The sequence below is a fragment of the Melanaphis sacchari genome, unplaced genomic scaffold (genome assembly GCF_002803265.2).
Source record: "Melanaphis sacchari strain LSU unplaced genomic scaffold, SCAv2.0 Contig78_pilon_pilon, whole genome shotgun sequence".
Lineage (NCBI taxonomy): Eukaryota > Metazoa > Arthropoda > Insecta > Hemiptera > Aphididae > Melanaphis > Melanaphis sacchari.
In genome coordinates this window covers 551,931-575,909 of record NW_020271554.1, presented here as the reverse complement: position 1 = coordinate 575,909, position 23,979 = coordinate 551,931, and the positions used below count along the sequence as shown (strand labels likewise).

The 23,979-nt window shown below is 22.9% G+C and overlaps 1 protein-coding gene across 1 annotated transcript in view; it reads left to right on the top strand.

Moving 5' to 3' along the window:
- LOC112601459 (potassium channel subfamily T member 2) overlaps positions 1-23,979 on the top strand; it is a 165,372-nt gene that overhangs the window by 122,806 nt on the left and 18,587 nt on the right. The window contains exons 3-5 of the mRNA XM_025349100.1: positions 7,530-7,609; positions 9,273-9,372; positions 9,581-9,779. Coding sequence (XP_025204885.1) covers positions 7,530-7,609; positions 9,273-9,372; positions 9,581-9,779 — 379 coding nt within the window. The remainder of the gene's footprint in view (positions 1-7,529; positions 7,610-9,272; positions 9,373-9,580; positions 9,780-23,979) is intronic.

Genomic DNA, 23,979 nt, shown 5'->3' with positions numbered 1-23,979 from the left:
AAAATCAATTTTAATTAATATAATGGTATATACGTAATAATAATATTGTAGAATTTCGAACATTTGTTCGGATTCATTAAAATGATTTATTATAAGCGCTGTACGTATTGAACTAAAGGTACGGACGGTAGGATAAAAATTGAATTATTTCACATAACAGTTATATTAATTTATATTAAAAAAATAATCGTTTAGAGGATGAATACAGAGAAAAGTAATTTGTGAACTACCTACCTATAAAGTTTTCTCCGTGAACATTGCCCGTGCGACTGATGTGAGCACGCGATTGGCGTGGCATGACACGCTTGCACCTGCAGCAAAAGACAGTGATAGACATTGACAGTGCCGGCTAAAGTGTTTTAAGCTAGGTCGCCACAGCTAACTTTGTGCTGATAACGGGATTGATAGACAGGTAGCTAAATACACTCGGACTAAACGAAAAGAGTGAACGTCAAAAGAGGCAAGGAAATGACCAGAGAACGATACGCACTTCTACCGTTTCCGTTGGTTTTTTGTTGACAACCAAACTCTTTTTGCGGAGGGTCGTGGTCGTTTACGACAGATATTTTAAACGACAGCACCAGCAAACAGAGACGTCGAGATGCCTGTGGAAGCGCAGTATCGAAAGACTGTTGTTGACATCGATCTGATTTCGTAGCATCCGGCCATGACCACTGACAAACTCCAGTGGACCATACAATGCCAATGTCTCACGCGTGTCACCGGTGAAGAATACTGTTCGGACAGTGTACCTATTGAAATGGTTTTTTTTAAATATACATGTATTTATATATTAACTATCATTGCATAAGAATATTGAGATCAACGTTTATCTTCAATATTTATAATGGTTTCGAACTTAATTAGACAAAAATTAACTGCAAAATTGTGTAACACTATTATACTATATAGATACTAATCTACTCATTTTTCAAAAAATTATAATGAATATATATATTATATATATATGAAAAAAAAAATAAAGATTATAGTAAAATCGACCACTTATAATTTTAATAAAAGCTAGTAAATAAAATATTTCTCATAAAAATTAGGAACCCTTTGGTCAGGTCTGTTAAAATTAGAACGCATTTATCACATTTTAATTAAATAATTATCAGTTATCGATAATGAGCGTTTCATATAAATATACTAATATACAATATTATATAAATAATAAAATCTCTATTAACATGATAATTTGTTATATTACAAACTTCAATTGTCTAGAATTTTTAAATCGTCTTAACTTTGGATGATCTCCACAATGTTTTTTTATGAATACAAATCATACATCGATTGATTTTTAGCATCCAACTACATAATAGGCAGTATGTCTTTAATTTCAAAGTATTTATATAAGAGTGAGGTGATGTAGGAATCGATATAGTTATAAATGTAAAAATTATGACAATAATATTCCCTGTAATAATATTAACGTTACTCTTTGTAATGTTAACATAACAATATACATTACAGTGAATTACGGTAAGGAAACTTAATAAATTACCTATAATTCAAAATGTTGGATACAATCACCGCACGAGCATTAGAATAATAATATAATATATTAGTATAAACATATTAATTTACAATAGGTATAAACTACCGATGCGTTCAGAAACCACGAATTACCTATTAATGCCAAAGCATATCGATGTCATTATATCGAACAGTCAAACTATATTAAATTATTATGGTCCATTAATGATAATGGATGACTCACTCGAGTCAGCTATAACCAACAATAATACTATTATGTATATATATTATGAAAAAATTAATTTGTAAATGAATCCAAATAATCATGGTAATAAATTTAATATTATAAAATAATATACTCCGTTGAGGATATTATGGTACTTTAATGATTTAAGATCTCCAACTATACATAATATAAGATATTTTAATCTTATCTTTTGCTATGGAATAGATTATTCGACAAATACTATTTTTTGTATAAGAATTATTTTTATTTAGTATCATTCAATAATTTAGTTGCTTATGAAATAGGTTAAACTCTATCGATTAACCATGAACGATTAAATAATTCGACCTCACAACTGTCAGCTATGGCTTACTGTATTATGTATTAATGTGCACTTAAATTTCAAATTGACGCAGTGTTTTGAAACCATCAGACTTCTGTGATATTTTAATTCCGTGGTATAAATTATAAAAGCACTTATTTTATTAAAACAATTTTTTACGTATTTACGTAAATTTATACAAAAAATTCAAAGGCATTAAAATATTAAATGATATTATATATTGAAATGGATCACTTTTTTTTTTTTTTTTTTAAGTAGAAACATTTTTGTTTCCGTTTTAGATTTGTAATAAATCATTTTAAATAAAAACCTGTAGGTATAGACATCGCTAAAGGCTAATGCTATAATTATCTATGGTAGGTATATCGTTCTACCACATACATCATATTATTATCGTATTCCACAAAAAACATAATAATAGACTAAATCCATTAAATAAATGTATTTGTATATTGAATTTTATGTTTTAAAGAATGAAAAAAAAAAGACAACGCTTTAATTGATATAAACATCTCTAAATTTATACAATTAATAGAAAAAACTTTGTCATAGTTATTATTATGAATATAATATTATGTAGCACTAAATACTTGTCATTTACAAATACTCTATTTGATAACGTTGTATTAAACAAAAAGCAGCTTGCTAAAAGAAACAATTGATTTTTGATTTTTTTTTTTTTTTTTTTTAACGAATTAAATCATAATCTAAAATCAGTCTTATGAAAATAGTACCAAAAACGTATAGTTTTATAAAATATTTGTATTCGAATTTATTTCTAAATTAGTAATCTTCCGTGCATTTTCAATTTTAGTTTAGTATGTAAACGTGTTTAAATTTAAACATATCATAAAAATTAAAATAAGCAGACTCGAATAATGTATCGAGATTCATCACTATATATTTAACATACATGGCCCAGGGGTATACTTTCAACCTTTTCTTTGAAACTTTTATAACACATTTTTTTTGGCCAAACATCATATATATATATTAATGTTTGTTTTTTAAATCACACTCAAATGTTTTAGTATTGTAAAATGAAAGTAAACTTAATTTTTTTTTTAACTATTTAATCTAAATATTTAGAAATATATTAGGTAGGTATGGGTACCAATAAATATGCAATCGCGTAATAACAATACTACATAATTTTAACTTCTTTAGTTCTAATAATTATCCTCAACATTATATTTTAAAATAGGCACTTCATAAAAGTATATAAGTATTTACTATTTTTTAAAATAACAACATTTTATAAAAACGTTCTTTAAATTTGTTTAACATCAAATATAATAATGATGTTTACCTGGTAACACGAAAATAATTTGTATCTATTAATTCACTTATAACAATTTATTTATCTTATGTTTTTATTCTGTACAATTATTTCGACAGTATGTATACCTAATTAATATATATATGTATATCTGCGCATTTAATATTATTTTAATACGAATTGATTGTTTTATAGAACGAAAATATTTTAAAAATGTTTCTTGACTCTTAATCATACATCCAATAGTATGAAATAAAAAAAATTTAATTACGATGATTTTTTCATATTTCAGAATGATTGATCAACATTTTATGATTCCAAAAAATAATGTCTTCTGGCTATGTTGTTTCAAAAGTTTTTTTATAAAAGTTTAATTTTTTTTTTTTTATCATTTTTTTCGGTCATGCCTCTATATCAACTATGTAGTATCTTCTGTATTCAGAAAAATACATTGCTTGCAAAATGTTCATTATATAAATAAATAGTCTTAGAAAACTTAAAGAGCTATTAATAAATAACAATTATATAGATATAATAAAGTGAGATTCTTCAATTTCCATACAAATAACTATTATTTATACAGAATAATCACTGAGCAGTGGTCTGTAGAACAAATAATTTATTTATATATGCATTATATACATACTTCAAGTTATATTTTATTCAATAAAACTTTTAAATAAATTTTATTTTTTAAGAACTATTTATAATTTGATATTAAAAGTGAAAAATATGATAATTATAGTAGGTATGATAATGTAAAAATATATATAATTATACAAAGAATTTGTCAACGCTGAAGAAAATATATTTTACTTTCAAATTACGTGCATGATATTAACGCAAATATTTAATTTTAGTGCACAAATAAAGATCATCGTATTAAACAAATAAAATGTGATTAAAAAATAGATTTAAAAATATTTAAATATAATTTGCAATTGTTTAAAATTAAATTAATAAAGATAAAACAACAAAGGAATATGAAGAACAATTTTAAAAATAAAAACAAAATCTATTACGAAAATTTCAAGTAATGGACAACAAAAAAAAAATTAAAAAAATAGTAGCTTGATAGGCTATAGTTTATTTTAATGCATTATATTAAAGTAATAATATTTGTTTGTTCTATTTTTTATGAGTGAAATTATAATAACTTATAGTTTATATAAATGTAAAACTTAAGAAAAAAATATTAATATATTTTGTTAAATTTTAAATTTTATAAAGTTTAATGCACAACTAATATTATTTAACATTCCTTTGAACTATTTAATTTAATTACATTAATTGATTATAACAAAGGGTAATATAAATTGTAACATATAAAGCAGTATAACGTAAATTATCTAATTTATTATTGATTACATGACTAGTTGAATTTTCAATGAAATTGAAAATAAAAATGATCAAATCAAAAGTTGAAACTGTTGAATCGAATCATAAAATTAGGAAAAATAAATTAACAAAAATTAGATTAATTTAAATATTTATGAGGAAGATTAAAAAACATTTTACGAACAAATAAAATAAAGTATAAATAGTATAGCTACAGAAACAGAAAATCAATTTTCTGAGAAAAAATATTAACAGTTTACATTACGTATACTATCATTTTTATTAAACTTAAAGAGGACACTCTCATTTATTCAAAAAAAAAATTTTAGCAAATTTTTGTTCAGTGGAACCATGAGATTTTTATTTTTAAACGAGTTGTAGCAAATTTTAAGTAATAATATCTAACACATTCATATCTCGCTTAAAAAATATTAATATTGTAATAACCAATGTATCATTGTAGAAACAAAGCTTATTATCTTCACATTTAAATTTGGAATGTTTAATAATATATTAGTGATAAATCCAATATTACATTTAATAACACAAAATTGATTCTAGTGAACGTAAATTTACAATGTCACAAACATTTTAAGACAAATACTATATATATATATATATATAAGTATAGGCTCCTACTACAAAAAAAAATATTTACTTATTATTTTAAATTTACAATACAATATAAAACATATTGTTATTGTTAATTTTTTTTTTTTTAGCTAAATAGTATTGACTAAAAATCTATATATATAATCGAAGATACTTAAATACAATTACTGTTATAAATAAATGCATTTAATCATAATATTAAAGGATTTAATTATTTTAGTTTTGTAAAATTGTATTTTATTGTGTTTTATTAAATAAAAGAATTATAAATGTAAAATATAAATATATAGATACAAGGTATCAAAAAATTTGGAAACGTTTAGTATTCTACTACATGTTTATGTAACAAACTTTCTTGATATACTTTAGATAAACCAATTATAGTTGTTTGGATCATGCACAAAAATATAACGCAAGTTAAGTTTAGGAAAAAGTATAATACAGAAGTTTGGTTTAGTGCACGGAGAATGTCTTTAAATTTTCAAGCTATGATCAATCATTGTTGTTCAAATGCAATTAAGATAATACATTAGCTTAAACATAAACTGTCATTTTTTTTTCTTTAAAAACAATAACTTCTTTGACTTCTTTTTTAATTTTTTTTAAAAAAATAAAGGACTGAAAAATCCTCCATTTGAAATTAATAAACAATTTATTTCCAATAACCTTAAGGTCTCTGCAAACAATTTTTAAAAATGTATTTAGCAAAATTTAAAAACAATTTTCAAACCAATGATTCCTCCAAAAATTCTAGAAAAAAAATAAATATATAATAGTAAAAAATAATGATTGCTTTAAATTTTTTTAAGTATTTAGTAGGTTTGTAATATAATATTTCACTAAAGCTGAACAATATTAAAATATTTTGAAATAAAATTACACTTTTTCGTCTAAACTTCAATACTAACGTTCGCTCAAATAGGAAACATAAAAAAAATTTTCTAATTGTAATATTAAATTCATACGTCATAATATATCAGCTGGTTGTAAATAATAGTATATATTAATCAATGATATTTTATCATATAATGTTAGTTTATTGTTAAATACACTTAAAGTATGTGCGATAAAATATGATGTATTGCAATAAAATAAAATGAAAAGTAAAACCATTAGATACTTATAATTTTTAAGTTTAGACAAATAAGATTATTATTATTATTTCGGTCTAATAAGAAGTGCACGTTCTGTAAATTGTAAAAGTAATAATAAAATACTACTCAAACACAACAACTTAGTGCACGCGAAACTATAGTTATAAACAGAATATATAGTAACCCTTATACTTAATTATGATAACTTGTAGATTTTTAAAGTGATATAACCTTTTCAGAAGATATTCAGAAAATAATAATTTTAAAATAAGCTTAGGAAATAGATACATCTAAAAACATCATATAATTTTGAAAACCTTGAGTTTAAATATTTTAATTTTTAATATATTTGTTTATACATTGTACAAAGGTAAATAATATGTTAATGTTCGTTGATTATTAAAATTTTTTATTATATATTTTTCCGTAACGTAAAGAAGATTTTTTTATTTCCTTGAAAACTTTTTTTATATATCTTTAAGTACGAAATTATACAATTTAAAAATAAATGTTATACTATAAAATCGAAACTCTATACTTTTTTTTTAGGTTTTATTAATATACATTACTTATGTAAAAAGTTTTGCCATTTTTAAAAATATTTTTTTTTACATAATTTGAAATCATTACTAAATAAAATAATATATTTTTACTATTTGTATTGTTATTACATTTAAGTTTTATTTTTTGAATGACACCATACTTTTTTTTGTGTTATTCTAAAGCCGAATATTTTAATGAAAATTTTAATACAAAATAAAATAATTTAATCTATTTTTATTAAACTTTAAAAAAAAAAATGAAATAAAACTTCTCATTTAATTTTAATAGATGATTTGTACACTTTCTACGATAATTTTTTTAAATTTACATAAGCATAGTATTAATGTGCTTCTATAATTTAAGTTTTATTAAATACGAGTATACAAAATAAGTATATTGATACAACAAAAATGTATTTGTACTTTATCTAATAACTATTTAATATGATATTTACAAGTATTATATACAGAATATTAGATTTTATATGGTTGTTTGAACTACAAACAAATAAATAAATATATTTTTCTTATAAATCAAATATTAACTGTATAATAATATATATTTAAATAAAAATATATTAATAATTTAATTATAACTTTATGTTTTTTGCAGGGTACGAGTGGAATATTACGTTAACGAAAATACATTCAAAGAACGTTTACAAATATATTTTATTAAAAATCAACGCTCAAGTAAGTATTAAAGAAAAAAAAATATTTGATAACGAATATAAAATATGAATATAAAATACTTTTTTATAACTATTTCAGAAATTCTAAAACAAAAGTTATTATAAAAAATTGTAGACAGTTTTAAAAGAAAGTATTTAAAGAATAATTTTTTGATAACAATAGTCAATAACTTTATTTTTTTTCCTTTCTGCAAAAGAACTTATTTTCGACTCAATAGTTCTTTTCTTTTAAAGAAGCAATAGTTAATTTTTAATATCATTTTTTTTCTTTTTTTTTTTTTAAATCAGTGGTGTAGCATTTTTAAAATTATAATAAAATATAATACCGATTTAGGTTACCACATTTTATATTTATATCATTTACTAAAAAAATCTCTCATTAATAAAATGTTAAGCAAAGAACATTATAAATGTATTAGGTATATGTACATTAAAATAAAGGGGATTGCATATTTTTCTGCAATTTTAATTTTATTAACATTAATTATTATTGTTTAAATTATACATTCACATATGATATTATAATATATTCTACAACTTGGTCTTTTTAACAGTCAACAATACTCATTATTTCAAAAAAATATTAATTTTGGTCATTTTTTTAAATATATATATATAATATATGGTTAATTTAAAAATTGCATGTTACAACCAATATTATTTATTTTCACACCCATATGTTTGTTGATGGGTCATATTATAACCAACTTTTGATTTTTTTTTAGTTTTATAATCTGAAGTAGAATACTTATTTAAACATTTTGATACATAAAAACTAAAATAAGTTTTTTTATTTACAAGTATTGTAGCCAGTATATGAGTCGATAAAAGAAGAGTAAAGTGGCAAGAGATACTCTCCAAACGTATAGTACGCTTATTCATGCATCTGAACTATAAAAACTTATTAATAAAAAACAAAATTATTTGGTTTAATATTTGATATTTATACTCGTGCAAAAACATTTTTAGTTTCAAAAATAAAAATACGGGTTTCATTTTAAAAACAAAAAATTATTCATAATGATTTTAACAGCAAAAATATAGTCCATGTAAAATATTAAAATTACACGTATTATGAAATAAAATATTAAAAAATATTATTACGATTCAAAATATTCAGTGTGAACTATTAAAATAATAAACATGTAGATACGTATATCGTAATATGATAGACCATAGTTATTATTATTTTCAAAAAATAACATAAAATAATTATTTTTATAGACATCTTTAAAGTTCAAATTTTAATTGAAGACTGATTTTATGTATATTACAGCCCCATATACATATATTTTAAAAAGGTTTTGATATGCTTTTCATTTTATGTCCATTTAATGTTATTCTAGTTTTAATCAAAATATCGTTAAAAATTAGTATTTATGTCTTAAGGCAATTTACAATCTATAAGCAAAATTTTCTTCTCTAAATAAAATATTATGATTTATTAATTATTAATTGCGCTCCACACTTAGTAATTTTTGTTTATTTTATAAATTTAATATTTTAAATTGCAATATTTATGTCTCGAATTATATCTCGTAATTGTTAAACATTTGTTAATTTTAATAAGTTTCTGAATTAATTTCTATTTAATCCCCTTCCCCCCCATATCATTGATAATTATAGAAATTAATATTCAACTTCAACTTTGTTTTTTGTTATAGGTCTTCGTATTCGTATCGCAAATTTATTTTTCAAACTACTAACATGTGTTTTATACATCGTCCGCGTCGTACTCGATCAAGATCCCACGTCCGCGACTTGGTAAGCGAGAAACTTTTATAACACCTATCATATAAAAATAAATTAAATCGATTAATATTAATTTTATAATGTTTATTCAATTAAAACATAAAAGTTATATTTATTTTGTAACATCTTCGTCAATATGTTCGTATACTGCTCGTAATAAAAAAAAAACGTGCTTCGTGTATTTTATTTTCTTAATTTCGTTCGTTCAAATTATCCGCAGTTATGGATGCAAAATGGGAAATAAAACCGAATTCCTATGGAGCCGAAATTTGACGGACGAGGCGTTCCAAGCGAGGCCCATAATCAATTGGGATGCAATCCAATGGGTAAAACGACCGTTAGAGCTGTGGGTGATACAGTGCGGACTGGCGATTTTCGCACTCTGCGAATCACTACTTCTCACGTACATCGGTTACAAGGTAATTGATTGTATAAATTAATATCGAATATCCATTAATAGTAATTACGAATTTATGATGGTAAATACGTTTGTGTGCTGTAAAAGTTTAATAACGCTATCTTTAATCATTAATTACATTCATATATTTTTATGGTTTAAATAAATAGAAAATGTTTGCACTACTTAACGCGCCTACACGGTTGTAGGTTCTATGATAATATGATGTACTTTATGCTACAGGAACAATTGTTAGGGCACTTGGAGTTAGATTATTATAATATAGATAAAATATTAAAATGTCTATTAACTATTTAGCTTAACATAATATATACAGTTATCTTATAATTTTAAAGAAACTATTTAAAAAAGTTAGGTTACAGAAAAATATACAGTGAAAAAGGTAGTTGCATATCATAAGTAATACGTAAATTTCCTACTAATCAAAAATTTTAATTGCACCTATGCCTTAAGCACAAAATTCCAATTTTGGTATTATTGTAAAGATCAATTACGTAATATAATAATGCAAATGTAATACGTTTTGTATATTTAACTTAATCATACAAAGTGTATTTACTATATTCTACTATTCTATTTATTATTCACTGATATCAATGTAGGAGCATAAAAGTGTTTTCTTTTTTTTATGAATATATATAAACAAATTTAAAGATCTATTTTAGCTTATTGAAATGGACTTCATTTAAAGAATTTTTACTCTTAATTAAACTTTTTTTCATGCCGATAAAATTATTTATTTTTTAATATAATACATATAAATTTATTTACTTACTGACGTTAAGTATTATATAACATATTCTAATGACCCGTGTTTGATCGATATTTAATATCTTATGACTCTTATGTAGTATTTTTTTATATTAAATAAACATTTTATCATCTTAAAAAATTTATTTTCAAAAATATAATTTAAAATTCTATTAGACTTCTAAAAATATTTTATATTGCTTGTATTTTCAAATACTACATACATCACGCTAAAGATAATTTTCGAGATTATGTATAGAATTTATATAAATTTTTATTTTATTATAAAGTAAATATTCATATTTGTGTATTTTTCAATTTTCAATGTTTTGTTATATTTAACAAATACTGGGTAGAACTAAAAATATAATTTTATACTTCTTTTAAATGTTTAATTTATATGTTGCAATTTAACACATGTAACATTATTGGCATGTATTGTTATCATTAGATTTATCAAAATTATAGATCGAAATAATAATTAAGAATACAATTTAAATTTTTGAAGAAGATAGCTTGTGTATTATTATATTATTCATGAGTAAAAATAGGTAATAAATAATTGTATTTTTATTCTAAATATGTTTATAAAATGTATTTTTATAATAAACATTATTCTATAAATCATATAAACATACATTATTATAAATTTAAAGTAAAAATTCAACCACAATTGACAAATTAAGTCCCAGTAAATGTTGTTTACGATTAATGAAAACAAATATAATTTATCAATTGACATGTTTGAAAAATAAATAAAAATATTGTTTCTTTTATTAAAGAAAATTAGTTTGTTTAATTGATGAGTTCATTGATAACGTTTCTTTTAGTCTTATTATTTTTATTTGCAATTTTTTTTAAACTAAAACCGGTGAATTGAACATTACTATATTAATATGAAAAATATTATTAAAAAATTAAAAACAATCAGTTGTCATTTATTTTTTATTTTGTTTAAGTCTTCAATAAATATTTTGTCATTTATTTCAGACGTTTTAGCGAAATTTATTATTTTTAGAAACAATAATAAACCCCAATACCAATAAATAAATGTAAAATAGTTCTTTTTTTTAACCAAGTCTTGAATATATTTTGTTGATTTATCGTAATGAATTCTGAATCAATGATTAAATGTCTTGATTTACTATTTTTTTTTTTATATATATATATAAAATTTAATTACAAATAATTATCCTGCATCGAATTGAGAAAAGAAGATAAGTTACCAAAAATATATGAAAAATATAAATTTTTATTTCCTACCTACTTTTTTTTTCTTTTAATTATTTAAAAGTGAAAAAAATATTATCGAAAGTAATACACCAGTATTTGGGGTTAGGCAAAAAATTATGTAAGGTATTAATAATATTTTTATATGATTTATTAAATACAATTTTTGATTCTTTTGAATAAAATTACTTTCAATAATTAATTTGAATATATTTTATCACAAATAAACTACCTTTTTTTCGTGTTCCATATTACAATTACAATTATGTTTCTGCATACTTTTCTTCAAAGTTCTATTTAAAATAAATCAATGTTATGATGACCACATTGATTTTTCTTTTATGAAATAATTCTTTTTAAACATAAAACGTATATTTGTCTTTGTACAATATTATTGCCACTTGATTTATAAAAGTATATATTATATAATATTTATTTTTTTATTACTATAGTTATTATATTGCAACAATAGCGCAAATGGCAATTCAAAATATAAATGCGTAGAAAATATATACGTATGACATAAGTTATGAATACTTAGTTAAAGGTTATATCACATAACCTTTATTTATTGACTAAATAACTAACCGTGGAAGAATAAAAAATACAATTATTATTAGTTAATCACATAAGAACTAACAACTGACTGTGGGTAGTTTATCTAACCTTCTTTTATAGTCTTAAAATTGATCTAAAATATCTCAATAGCTAATTATTCTAAAAAATACTATTAGACAAACCAAATAGACAGGCATGCAAAAAAGTCACTAACCTCAACGCCGTGATAATATGCATTTAGTTGTATACATAATAATATTAATAGTATTATAAAAGCCTTTTAACTAACAGCTTTTACCGGTTTACTATTATAAATAAATAATTATACGAGCAAATTTTAATTCTGCTTATAGACTAAATATACATTTTTTTTTTTTTTTTTTTTATTGCAATTGGTTATAAAATCTATTCAAATGAATTATTTTAAAACACAACAAAATACCAACTCAACCCAAGTATTTATACTGATTTTAAATATTTTTAAAGAAAAAAAGTGTTTTTTTATATATTTTAAACGTTTTCTTGAATAATATAATTTTTTATATGAATTAATAAACTTGACTCTAGTATAAAAAGTGACATACATATTATAAACATAACATTTGGATGTATATTATTATAATATCATGATATTATCCAGGTTTATCCATTAACCATGAGACTTTGGGGTTAGTTAGAGTCCCGGTACACTAATGACAACCTGATATTGGATACATTTCTGTAACACTGGCTGTTGAAACAAAAATTTCAATGCAACCCATTATAAAAAAAAAACATCATAGGTATTTATACTTTTATCACTAAAGTTAGAAGCTACTAACATGGGATAAAAATTATTTATCAAATCGTGATTGTTTAATTTCACTTCATATCGCAGTATAAAAGAATTATTATATTATTGTAAAACAGTATCAACGTAAAATAATAAAATTATAAACACAACCGAGAAACTCACCCGATCGATAGGTGGAATCAGATGTTTTTATACAAGCAAGAATGTACAATGCACAATCTGCATGCGTTAAACATTATAAATCATTGTTTAGAAGTGAAGATAACAACTTCTGGGTTGTTGAAACACCCATTTACTAAAATAAAAGTAGACATTTTAATGATTTAGGTTTGCATATCATATATGTATACAACATTAACTATGAATATTTAAGTTAAACAAATGAAGTAAATAATTCTTTAGTATTCTCTTAATCAATATTTAAAGAACACATTTATATGTTATATATATCTATAGTCGTATATTTTTCGCTATTTATAGTTATTAATTATACGATAAAAAATTATGATTATGTTATTGCATATTATTTATTTAAAAAAATATATTCATAAAACAGCGGAAATATATATATTACTTAGTATTATAATAATATTAGTATTTGTAAGTTATCAATCAATGCTATCCAATGTATTGAATTCATATTTTATACATATGTCAATAAAGCTAGTGAATATACGATTAAATAGTAGATAATATTATGCGTAATCTAGTTAAAATATATTTCTACGAAAAAATATTTTTAATATTTCAAACTATTTTTATGTCATCAATTCGCAAAATTCTAAATTATATATACAATAAGACTTGAAAAAAAATAGTGACTTCTTTTTGAAAACCTTGATAATATAAATGTATGAAATCAATAATTTAAATTATCACGAATGCGCTTGTACCTATAAAACAATATTTATGCTACGTTTACTAAGACATACCAAAATAATTCACGTTAAAACAAACGAACACATTGTTATACAAGCCTAAAATAGTGAAAATAATATTATATGGTGTCAAAACTTGATAGGTAGTTCTTATCCTCAATTGTTCGACCGAGTTTTTATGTGCCTAGAATTGGATAAATCTGGAGTAACTTTCATACCATTCATCGAAATGACCATTTGAAATGTGATCTACTAGTAAGAATGTTTACTCGTTGCAAAATCTAGAATTACACCCACAGGAATACACGACTATTCACTACTGTGGGCATTTGCGTTTCTATAGTAAAAATAATATGCTATTATTTTGAAATGATGTCCATACAATGCCCAAGGATATTAAATCGTGCCGAAATTTATAAAAGGAATTCATAAAACTATTTTGAGGCTGCAAAAGTATGAAACTATATTTGATTATTAAATACTAGCTATTAGAGGTACGTGCTAATAAATATCAATAAATAAAATTGTTTTAACGGCAAACGAGGTCATACAAAAAAAAAAAAAATAAATAAATAAATAAAATTGGTAACTTAAAAATATAAATCAAAATTTAATGATATTTTACTGAGGTGTAAAAATGCTCTTAATCTCAATGTTTAATAATATCAAATTTACAATCTCTAAAGATTATTTGTTGGTTGGATAGGGATATATTTATATATTTTATATATTAAAGAGGGTATACTATTTAACTGTAATTAAAATGTGGTAAATAAACATTCTCATATTAACGAATATCGAATTAACAAAGCTATTTAAACATATAAATTTATATTATTTTATTTGAATTTTTAAAATTAAGTTACACATAAGTGTTAACTATACATTTATAAAGGCTTACTTTAACAAAATAATTTGTGATATTTATATCGATCATAACGCATAATTCAAACTTAAAATAACAACTATTATTTTGTCTTTAATATTAAGTTAAATTATAGTTTATTATCATTACGTACCTAAGTAATAATATAGTAACATTATTCATTACATATTATTACACAGTTTAAAGTTCCCTTTTATCATTACAGTAAGGGTATTTTTCTTTACGCATCATCTCATAGTACTTATTTCGTGCGAAAAATCCACCCTTATCTAAAGCTATGTTCTTATGCAATAACTATTACGACTTTGATTTATTTTATGTTCCATTAAATATGATAACTAAGAGTCACTTTAAGTTTTGAATTCTGATACTCTATATTTTTTCCTGTAATATTACCTTCATACATTTTTTTGTTATCAATACATATTATATTATTAAAAATTACCTACTATTGTTTTATTTTGGTTTTTGATATACTTTACTTATTTATCTTTTATATTTATTTAATTTAATTTAATATTTTCTTAGATTTAATTTGAATGTATTATGTTTTATAACAATTCGGTCTTTTGCTTATTTTATTCATATAAATAAATTATTATTATTATCTAATTGAATAAAAAGTTTTTGCTATTCTGGTTGTTTAACTATTATAAATTAAAATAATTATTGTTCATTGTTATATTATAGTTGATTTATTTTCAAAAAGTGTATAATTTAAATGTATTAATTTAATGGTTCATTAAAATTTAATAAACCAATGGGCCACCAAACTATGTTTAAGGAATTATTAGCTCACTATTAATTAATTTAATGTTTAGTGATTGTTCATACAATCCGACATAAGTTAATTAAAATGTATAACTAGGTAGTTGAATATGTTTAAAGCTATTTTATGTTACTAATATTGAAATATTATAAAATGTAATTTGTTTAAATTCATTTTTTAAAAATAAATAATAATAAATAACAACCTAATGTAAATTTTAAAATAAAATATAAAGTGAAATTTTTCAGATAACTAGGTTGTTACAAAATATGTATTTTATTAAATGGAAGTGCTTAGACAATATACTTTTATCATATTTACAATTGTTTTTACACAAATATGGGCTTTACTGATGTTTATATAACTGATCATACTTCTTTATTCATTATATATATATATAGTAATTTTAACTCATCTTAAAACATATTTTGAGCATTAAATTTATTATTTATTCATCAAAAAAGTTTTATTTATACAAAATTTAGTTTGTTTAATATAAATAATAATTAAATATCTTCAGATTCACTATGAAATCACATAAAACACTATGAAAACGGCTGAATATCTCCAAAATGGGTATATTTGTATTGAGAATTCCATTTTAATTTTATGGAAAATTGTTTTCTAAATTAAGCGTCTTGACAAATCCAGGAAAATCTTTTCGAATTACATTCTCCCTGTGACCCAGTAAAGCTCCAACACGCCACGCTTTGCTGCTGGCCACCATCGACCCGACTCTCAACCAAAACACTTTTAAATCGGAGTATATTCAACATACTAAATGAAACGTAAATGTCAAATTAAAACTCAGAAATTATAAACCTTCGCTCCTAAACTGATCCAAATATATAAACAGTCAACATTTAGAAAGAATCTTTTTGTATAATAATTAATACGAAATTGAGCCGAATATTTTAATTATAAAATTGCTTTATTATGACACTTAACTTAAGTCAATTGGTTCACTTTGATCCTGAAAAATAAAACTCTAAATCAGTCAAATAAAAACCATGTCATTTTTTCAAATACAAATACATTCCCCTTAAAACATTAAAATACTATTCATTGCAACATTTATGAGTATAACATCAGTTTGCTTATATCAATGTGATCAAGAGATAACAATAGATTTATAAGACAATTCACTAAAAAGAATTAGATGTTTAAATATTATCATGATTAAGAAAATTAATACGATAAATAGGAACTACAAAGTGTATAAGTTACAGTGAGATAATCGTAGAATGTGATCGTACGATCAAACAAATCCCAAGAGTAAAAACATCGATAGAAGCGTATGTTGAGAAATAATGTAGTGTTAAAGCGTAGTTATAGTCCGTAACTGTGAAACTTTAATTTAAATCTGTAAAATGTTTCTTTATAAAGTCAAATAACTGATTTTTCTTGTATAAGTAGTAGTTATTTATAAGCAACTAAACTCTACAACATTAATAGTTTTAAATTGTATGATTTTTATACGCGAAAAGTGTTTATAAACCTACTATAAAAACTTTTCTTTTATGATAAAACTTAGTTTCAAGCAACTACTTTTGTTTATTCTATATTGACCTCTTCCACTCAAAAATTTAGTCCGTTTTAGGTTCATTGGTTGTAAATTCTTTTGCAATTAACTTTTCATTACATTAATATTCAAAAGAAAATAACTTGGCGTGCAAACGATTACCTTAGTAATCTTATTTATTTATTTAAATTAAACACTCCGGAGGGGTAATAACAAATTTTATTTCATATTAATCAAACTGACTTTGGATAATTGACGAATGTAAAAATTATATTTAAGTACATTTAATAGTAATAACTAATAATAATCCAAACCCTACGCCGCGTTCGTATCCATTTCGTCAATCGATATGAAAATAATAGCTACCTATAAAATAAGTAATTTATTAATGACCATGTGTGTTTAAGTATATGCGTTGGCCACGTTTCGAAGGGTCGAACAGGTGTTAGTCACTAAGACAATAGTCAAAGTCGATAGATAGCCAGTAGTCGTGTTTCTTTTTCGTAAATGCTATCGTAATCGGTTTAACAACGTTGTTCGCACAAACCGTGTCGTTGAAATCCAATGAACGGAACGAGAAAAATATCGTCACATAGTGATCCTGAGCAATGAACAGACTTAGCGTAATGTCGTAGAGGATAAAGAAAAACAAAAAAAAAAAAAACAGAAAGAAAAACGAGATTGCATGTCACACAAAACAGTGCGTAATTTTCCTACGACGACTTACAAACTTTAATTCAGTGAATTGGGCATTAATCCACAATGCATTGATAATATCAACCATGCAGAATCAAACTAGAAAATCGTTAAAAGCAATTTACGTTAGCAGAGCTTTGCTGCAACGCCGTCTTTGGTTTTGCTTCTATGGTAGTAATTAAATTATCATTGATCCGTGTGCGGTTAATTTCCGAATAAATAAAATTTACCTCTCTTATGGTAATAATAGTAATAATATGATCGTCTAGTCCTCGACTGTTCTGGCACCTACGTCTCCATCTGGCGTACTAATGGTATCCCAAACAGTTCGGTTACTTTGTAACATTTCGTCGTTCCTGCCGGTCCAAAACGTACAATTAATGACGTTAATCCAGTATGTCGTCGTTATCCATGTGACCGCGTAATAACGAAAACGCAAAAAATAGTGATTGGGTTTTAATGCGCTAAAAAAAAAGGTGATCATTTTAAATTTATGGAGGTATGCAATACCATCGATAATAATTGATAAAATGAAGTTGAAAAAAAAACAATTACCAAATATGTTTTCAATAAATATATTTTTACGTGAGTTATTTTTAAAAAATGAGGAAAATGTTAAATTATATTTTTATATCACGTTAAAAATAAAAAAAAAAATTGTTTTTATTTTTACTCGAAAATTTACCATATTTTAAACTATTTCAAATATTGCAAATTCATAATTAAATATAAAATAAAAATAAATATACCTTTTTTATTATTTCGGTGAGCTTTTTGTACTTTATTTTACGTTGAACTGCGTGAAACATTGATACATAAAGACGCAAAATACAATGAACATATTTTATAGTAATAGAAACCAAAACATGCAAGAATATACATTAAATATTTTTGAATTTGAAATCCATACACCAACAAAAGAAATTCACATCGATTTAAGTTTCTTTTTTTTATTTTCTTGATAAAAAAAAAATAATAATAAAAAAAAAAATGCAAGTGCTGAACACTTTAATGAAAAAAATACCGTGTCAATCATACAAAATACTATCAAATTTACGAATTATATTTAAATCTTACGTAATTTATAAGAATATAAATAATGGCTAAGTAAAATACAATGGACGGCTTTCCTAGGAATTATATAACAAATATTTTTTTTTGGTTTCTACTACAGATTATTCAATACTTGTATATTACGTAAGTATCTATTCGCTTGTATCCCTGGATTAAAAAACAACTTATCAGCTTTGAATCACAAGCTCCAATGTGTTTCTTATACAACGTTTGTTGTTATTTTTAATTCTTAATTATAAAACCAACTTTTACATTTCTATAACTAATTTATAAGAATACTATATTACTTAATTCTAATTAAATGATTTGACAATTTACATATTTTATACAAGCATTTATTATCACGAAGATCAATTACTGGTTTTTAGTTTTGTAGTTAAAAATAAAAGAATAAAAAATAAATAAAACACTTACAATCATAAATTTAAATTAAACACCTACATAGAAATTTAAAACAACAAGCTTTTAGCTATTACTTAAATATATAATTATTTTTCAGAACTACATACTATATATAATACACTTTTTTGTCTAAAAAAAAAGTTATAACTCTTAATGAATATTTTACTTATATTTAAGGTTGTCTTGAATTATGACCCAGGCATTTTTTAAACTAAAAAAATTTCTTAAATTCTCACCATGACAAACAGTGAAAACTATAATAATAAATTATAAAGATCATATTACCTTTGAGGTGTTACATACATAATTAAATTACTATTACCAATAGATTAAATTAATACATTTTTAATTATTTTATTTTTCAAATACGTGTTAAATTTAACTGTCATTAAATAATGTTCAATGGGATAATTTTAATAACAAACCTATGTGATACACGTACCAACAGCATATATAGAATATATACAGAAATATAAATACAAATACACAATAATCGATTTATAAAAAAAAAAATATTTAAGTATAAAAATTAGTGTACTAAATACAACATTATAAATGTAACAAGTGTAAGCTTTGTTTTCATTTTCCTATCCCTGCAATACAAAATCCATTGAAAGATACAATAAATCATTTATTACACGTCAAAAATATCTAATGACTAATCTGAAGTTACTTATTTGATACATCATTTATTAAACTGATAATTAATATTGATATTATGATTAATGCGGTATCAACTAATTCTTGTTTTAAACAAATTATATTATAGATACAAGTTTAATTATATACCAGGATAAACTTACCGACGCTTATCAAAATTCCATTTCCATTTTTGATCATTCAAAGTCTTTAATAATTTCAGTACGTCGAAGAATAAAAATTATTTTTTTTTTTTTAGAATAACAGCTAGACTAAATACAATATTGATAAAAATAACTTCTTAAAACTTCTTTATAAATATTACAGTTCAAATTAAAAAAAAAAAAAAAAAAAAAAAAAAAAAAGGGACAACAGAAATAAATAAAAATAAATAATACAGAAATCCAATAAATTCCTTGCTCTACGTAGTACGTACTCCGAGTCATCTATTCACTGTTTGAAAACAAAACTAAAAAAAAAAAAGTTCAATTAAAAATGAATACCAATGCTAACACCGTACATAGTTCTCGGTATTCCTTGTGTAAGTTAACACGCTTTTGTTAATTAACTGCACTATGGGCGAATCAATACTCCCGGAGTAATCAGCACAAGCACTTCAGATGCATGTAATTCCTAATACGTTATCGACTTTCAATAATTATGCTGCTAAACTACGATTTTATATACGTTATATGTCATAAGCATAACATTAAATTGTAGGTATAATATCGAATCGATATTTAATGGTATACGCATGTATTTCAACTAATCATATGTGATCAAGTGAACTAATTAGTTTTGACTGACGTACAAAAATAATTCATACTTCGTATCAAAATAGACTCACATTTTAATTGAAGTGTTGAGTGTATCCAAGCATGGAGTCACATATAAAATAATATTTCTCATGAAAAATGCATTTGAATTTCCACTTTATTTTCAATAAATATAATCAATAATCGTGAACCGAATAGATTTTATTATCAATACATTCGTTTTTTTTTTTTTTTTTATTATTCATTAATATATTGCTCTACAATCTACATGTATAATATATTACTTAAATTGTACGTTCAATAAATCACAATGAATCATCGAAAAATATATAGAAATTATTAAATGTGATTTTTTCAATCATTTTCCCAAAAAAGTTTTAATGTAGTTAAATGAGTTTTTCAGACAACGTTACATACACAAATATGACATTATATGCATAACAAAAAATAACATAACATACTCGTATATGTTATTATTTAATTTTCATATTTATTTGAAATAGATTTGTTTAATTTTGAATACCCAAAGACAAATTAAGATTTGACATTTTGATGTCAACATTAAAATTTCAGTAATCAGCATTCTAATTTCTTAGGTTATCATTTATCATTATACAACGCTATAAATTAAAAGTGATTTCTATATTACAAACATCAATTTCAACATCTAGACTGCTATATTTGACATTATCTGACATTTTTCTTTTAGACTTGTTAAAATTAAAAACGTTCAAAATAATGAATTCAATTCCTAAAATTGAATATTTTAAATTGCGTCCATGATAACAAAAAATGTATCTTTACTATCTACAGGATACACTGTACAAATCGTTTTCATGAAAATATTAATCTTTAATATCTATCACAAAAACCGACTGTTGCTTCATTGGCTTCAAAGTATATTAAAATTAAAGTATTAAAATCATTACAGATATGAACCAATGGTTAATTATTGCATTATAAAACACTTTTGCATGAAATTCTAGTTTTTAAAAGTATTTATATAAAGCAATAAATTTATTAAAGTGGACTCTACTTAAAATCAGTTTTTAAAGGCTATAATTTTAAATTAATAGATCACTGGCTCTGCTTGAAGAGGAAGCTAGTAAATAATATCAATATCTTTCTGCTCTATAAATATTATATTTAACATAATATATTTTATAATACTAGAAGTTTTTGATTAATTTTATAAATTAATCAATCAAATTAAGATTGTTATAATCCGAAAATTTAAATTTATATATTTTTATGATCGTAACTTATGGATTTTTGTTTTTTGTGACTGCAATTCTTTTGTAGTATTATATTTTTGAAATATATTCGAATAATATATTTCGGTTATGTTTGTGGTATATCCAAAAATATTATTAATATTAATGTTTTTCTTTTTCCGTTATAAAGTAGCTATTATATTATTTACATATATTTTGTTAACTGTATATGTTGAAATTGAACCTCTACAATATACCCTACTTTATTTTTCAACTTGAAATATTAAGACAATATTGTTTTAAGTGGTATAAGCTTTTGGAAATATACACGTTATGTAAATTCATTTAAAATTCAAATCAGAATAATTAATTGTTTTTATTAAAAGAATTACACAATTTACATATTAAACTAGGTATTTCATAAATATTTTATTCTGAAAATTTTCCAAGATAAGCACGATTCCATACAGAATTTTAACAATGTAATATTTAATAGTTATAAATGGCTACGACTTACTAAATTTTCATATCTCTTTTGTTACTTCCTTCAAAAATATCCTACTTTTACATAAATCACACTTATTAATTTTTATAACTATTTTTAGTAGGTACATATAATATATTATATACTCTTATCGAATTATATATTACCATTAAATAATCATTATAAAAAAAAAACAAATAAATAGTTAAAACATCAGTGATCAAAGTATAAAAATATTAAACGAAATATTCCTCTTGAGATTTTATATCCTAAAAAATATCGGTTAATAAAATAAAAATTAAGTTAAATAAATGCAACATTAAATCAACATAAAAGTTTTTAAAAGTTATATTTCTTCCAAGGAATTTAAATTGTAAAGATTGACTTTGTAAATGGGAGTATCACGTTATACACACCAAAAAAAAAATCTCAATAAAGAAAAAAAGGATTATTAATATCAATTTGTATATTATTATTAATTATTATTATATACTTATTATTTACCTACTTCAAACGTATTTTTCGCTTTGATTAGGTAGAAATGTATTTTTTCTATTGTATAATTATATAATAATATGTATTATATATCCTTTGAACTTTATTCAACTTCAGCATTGCATATACCTTTATACAAAAGTACAAAAACGCTTTTTTTCATAAATCGTTTTATATCAAAATTCAAACAATGATCCGTTAATATTTTCCAAACGAAAATACTATTAAATATTCACAGCAGAGAGTATTTTTATTTTTAAAGCAAAAAAAAAAAATAGAAGAAAAATGTGGAAAGGTAGAGTAAGTAAGTGGCAGGTAATCCGCGAAAAGTGGCCTGAATCTACTCATTTAGAATGCCAGCCAGGCGTTATACATATTATTCGGATGGTCTTGAAAACCCGAGACGGTCTCTCGTAGTAGACTATGCTATTAGCAGAAATTTGCGTAACTCGACTATAGTGCGTACAGAGTAGGGTTACGTGTGAATTAAGTATCAGCCGTTAATATTTAAAGTTGCCTTGGGTATTATAATATGAAGAATAAATTTATTTGGTGCCTACCACTTACGTGCACATACAAAGAAAACAATATTATTATAACAAATATGATTATAATTTATTTAAATAACCAGTATTTATAGAACAAAGTCATGACCTATATTTTTGGTTCATAACATATCAATATTGATTATTTTTGTTACTATGAAGACATTATTAAAACATCGAAAGACTAATAGCTACCCAAATAAAAAAGTGCTATTATATACCTTTTATTTTAGTAAATTTGTAAAATTGTATAAAACTTGATATTTTTCACTGTGTAGCTACAAAGATAATATTAAGTGACGGGGACCGATAACGTAGTGTTTGATTTTATCTTATTATTGGTGAAATATATATTGAACATAAAAACGTGTAATCAAATTTATCATAATTTTGGATGGTTTTAATTAAAAACGTTATAAAATGTCTATCAAAATTAAATGAAGTTCTTAGTAATTAATATTATATCAATTAAATATATATATATATGTTT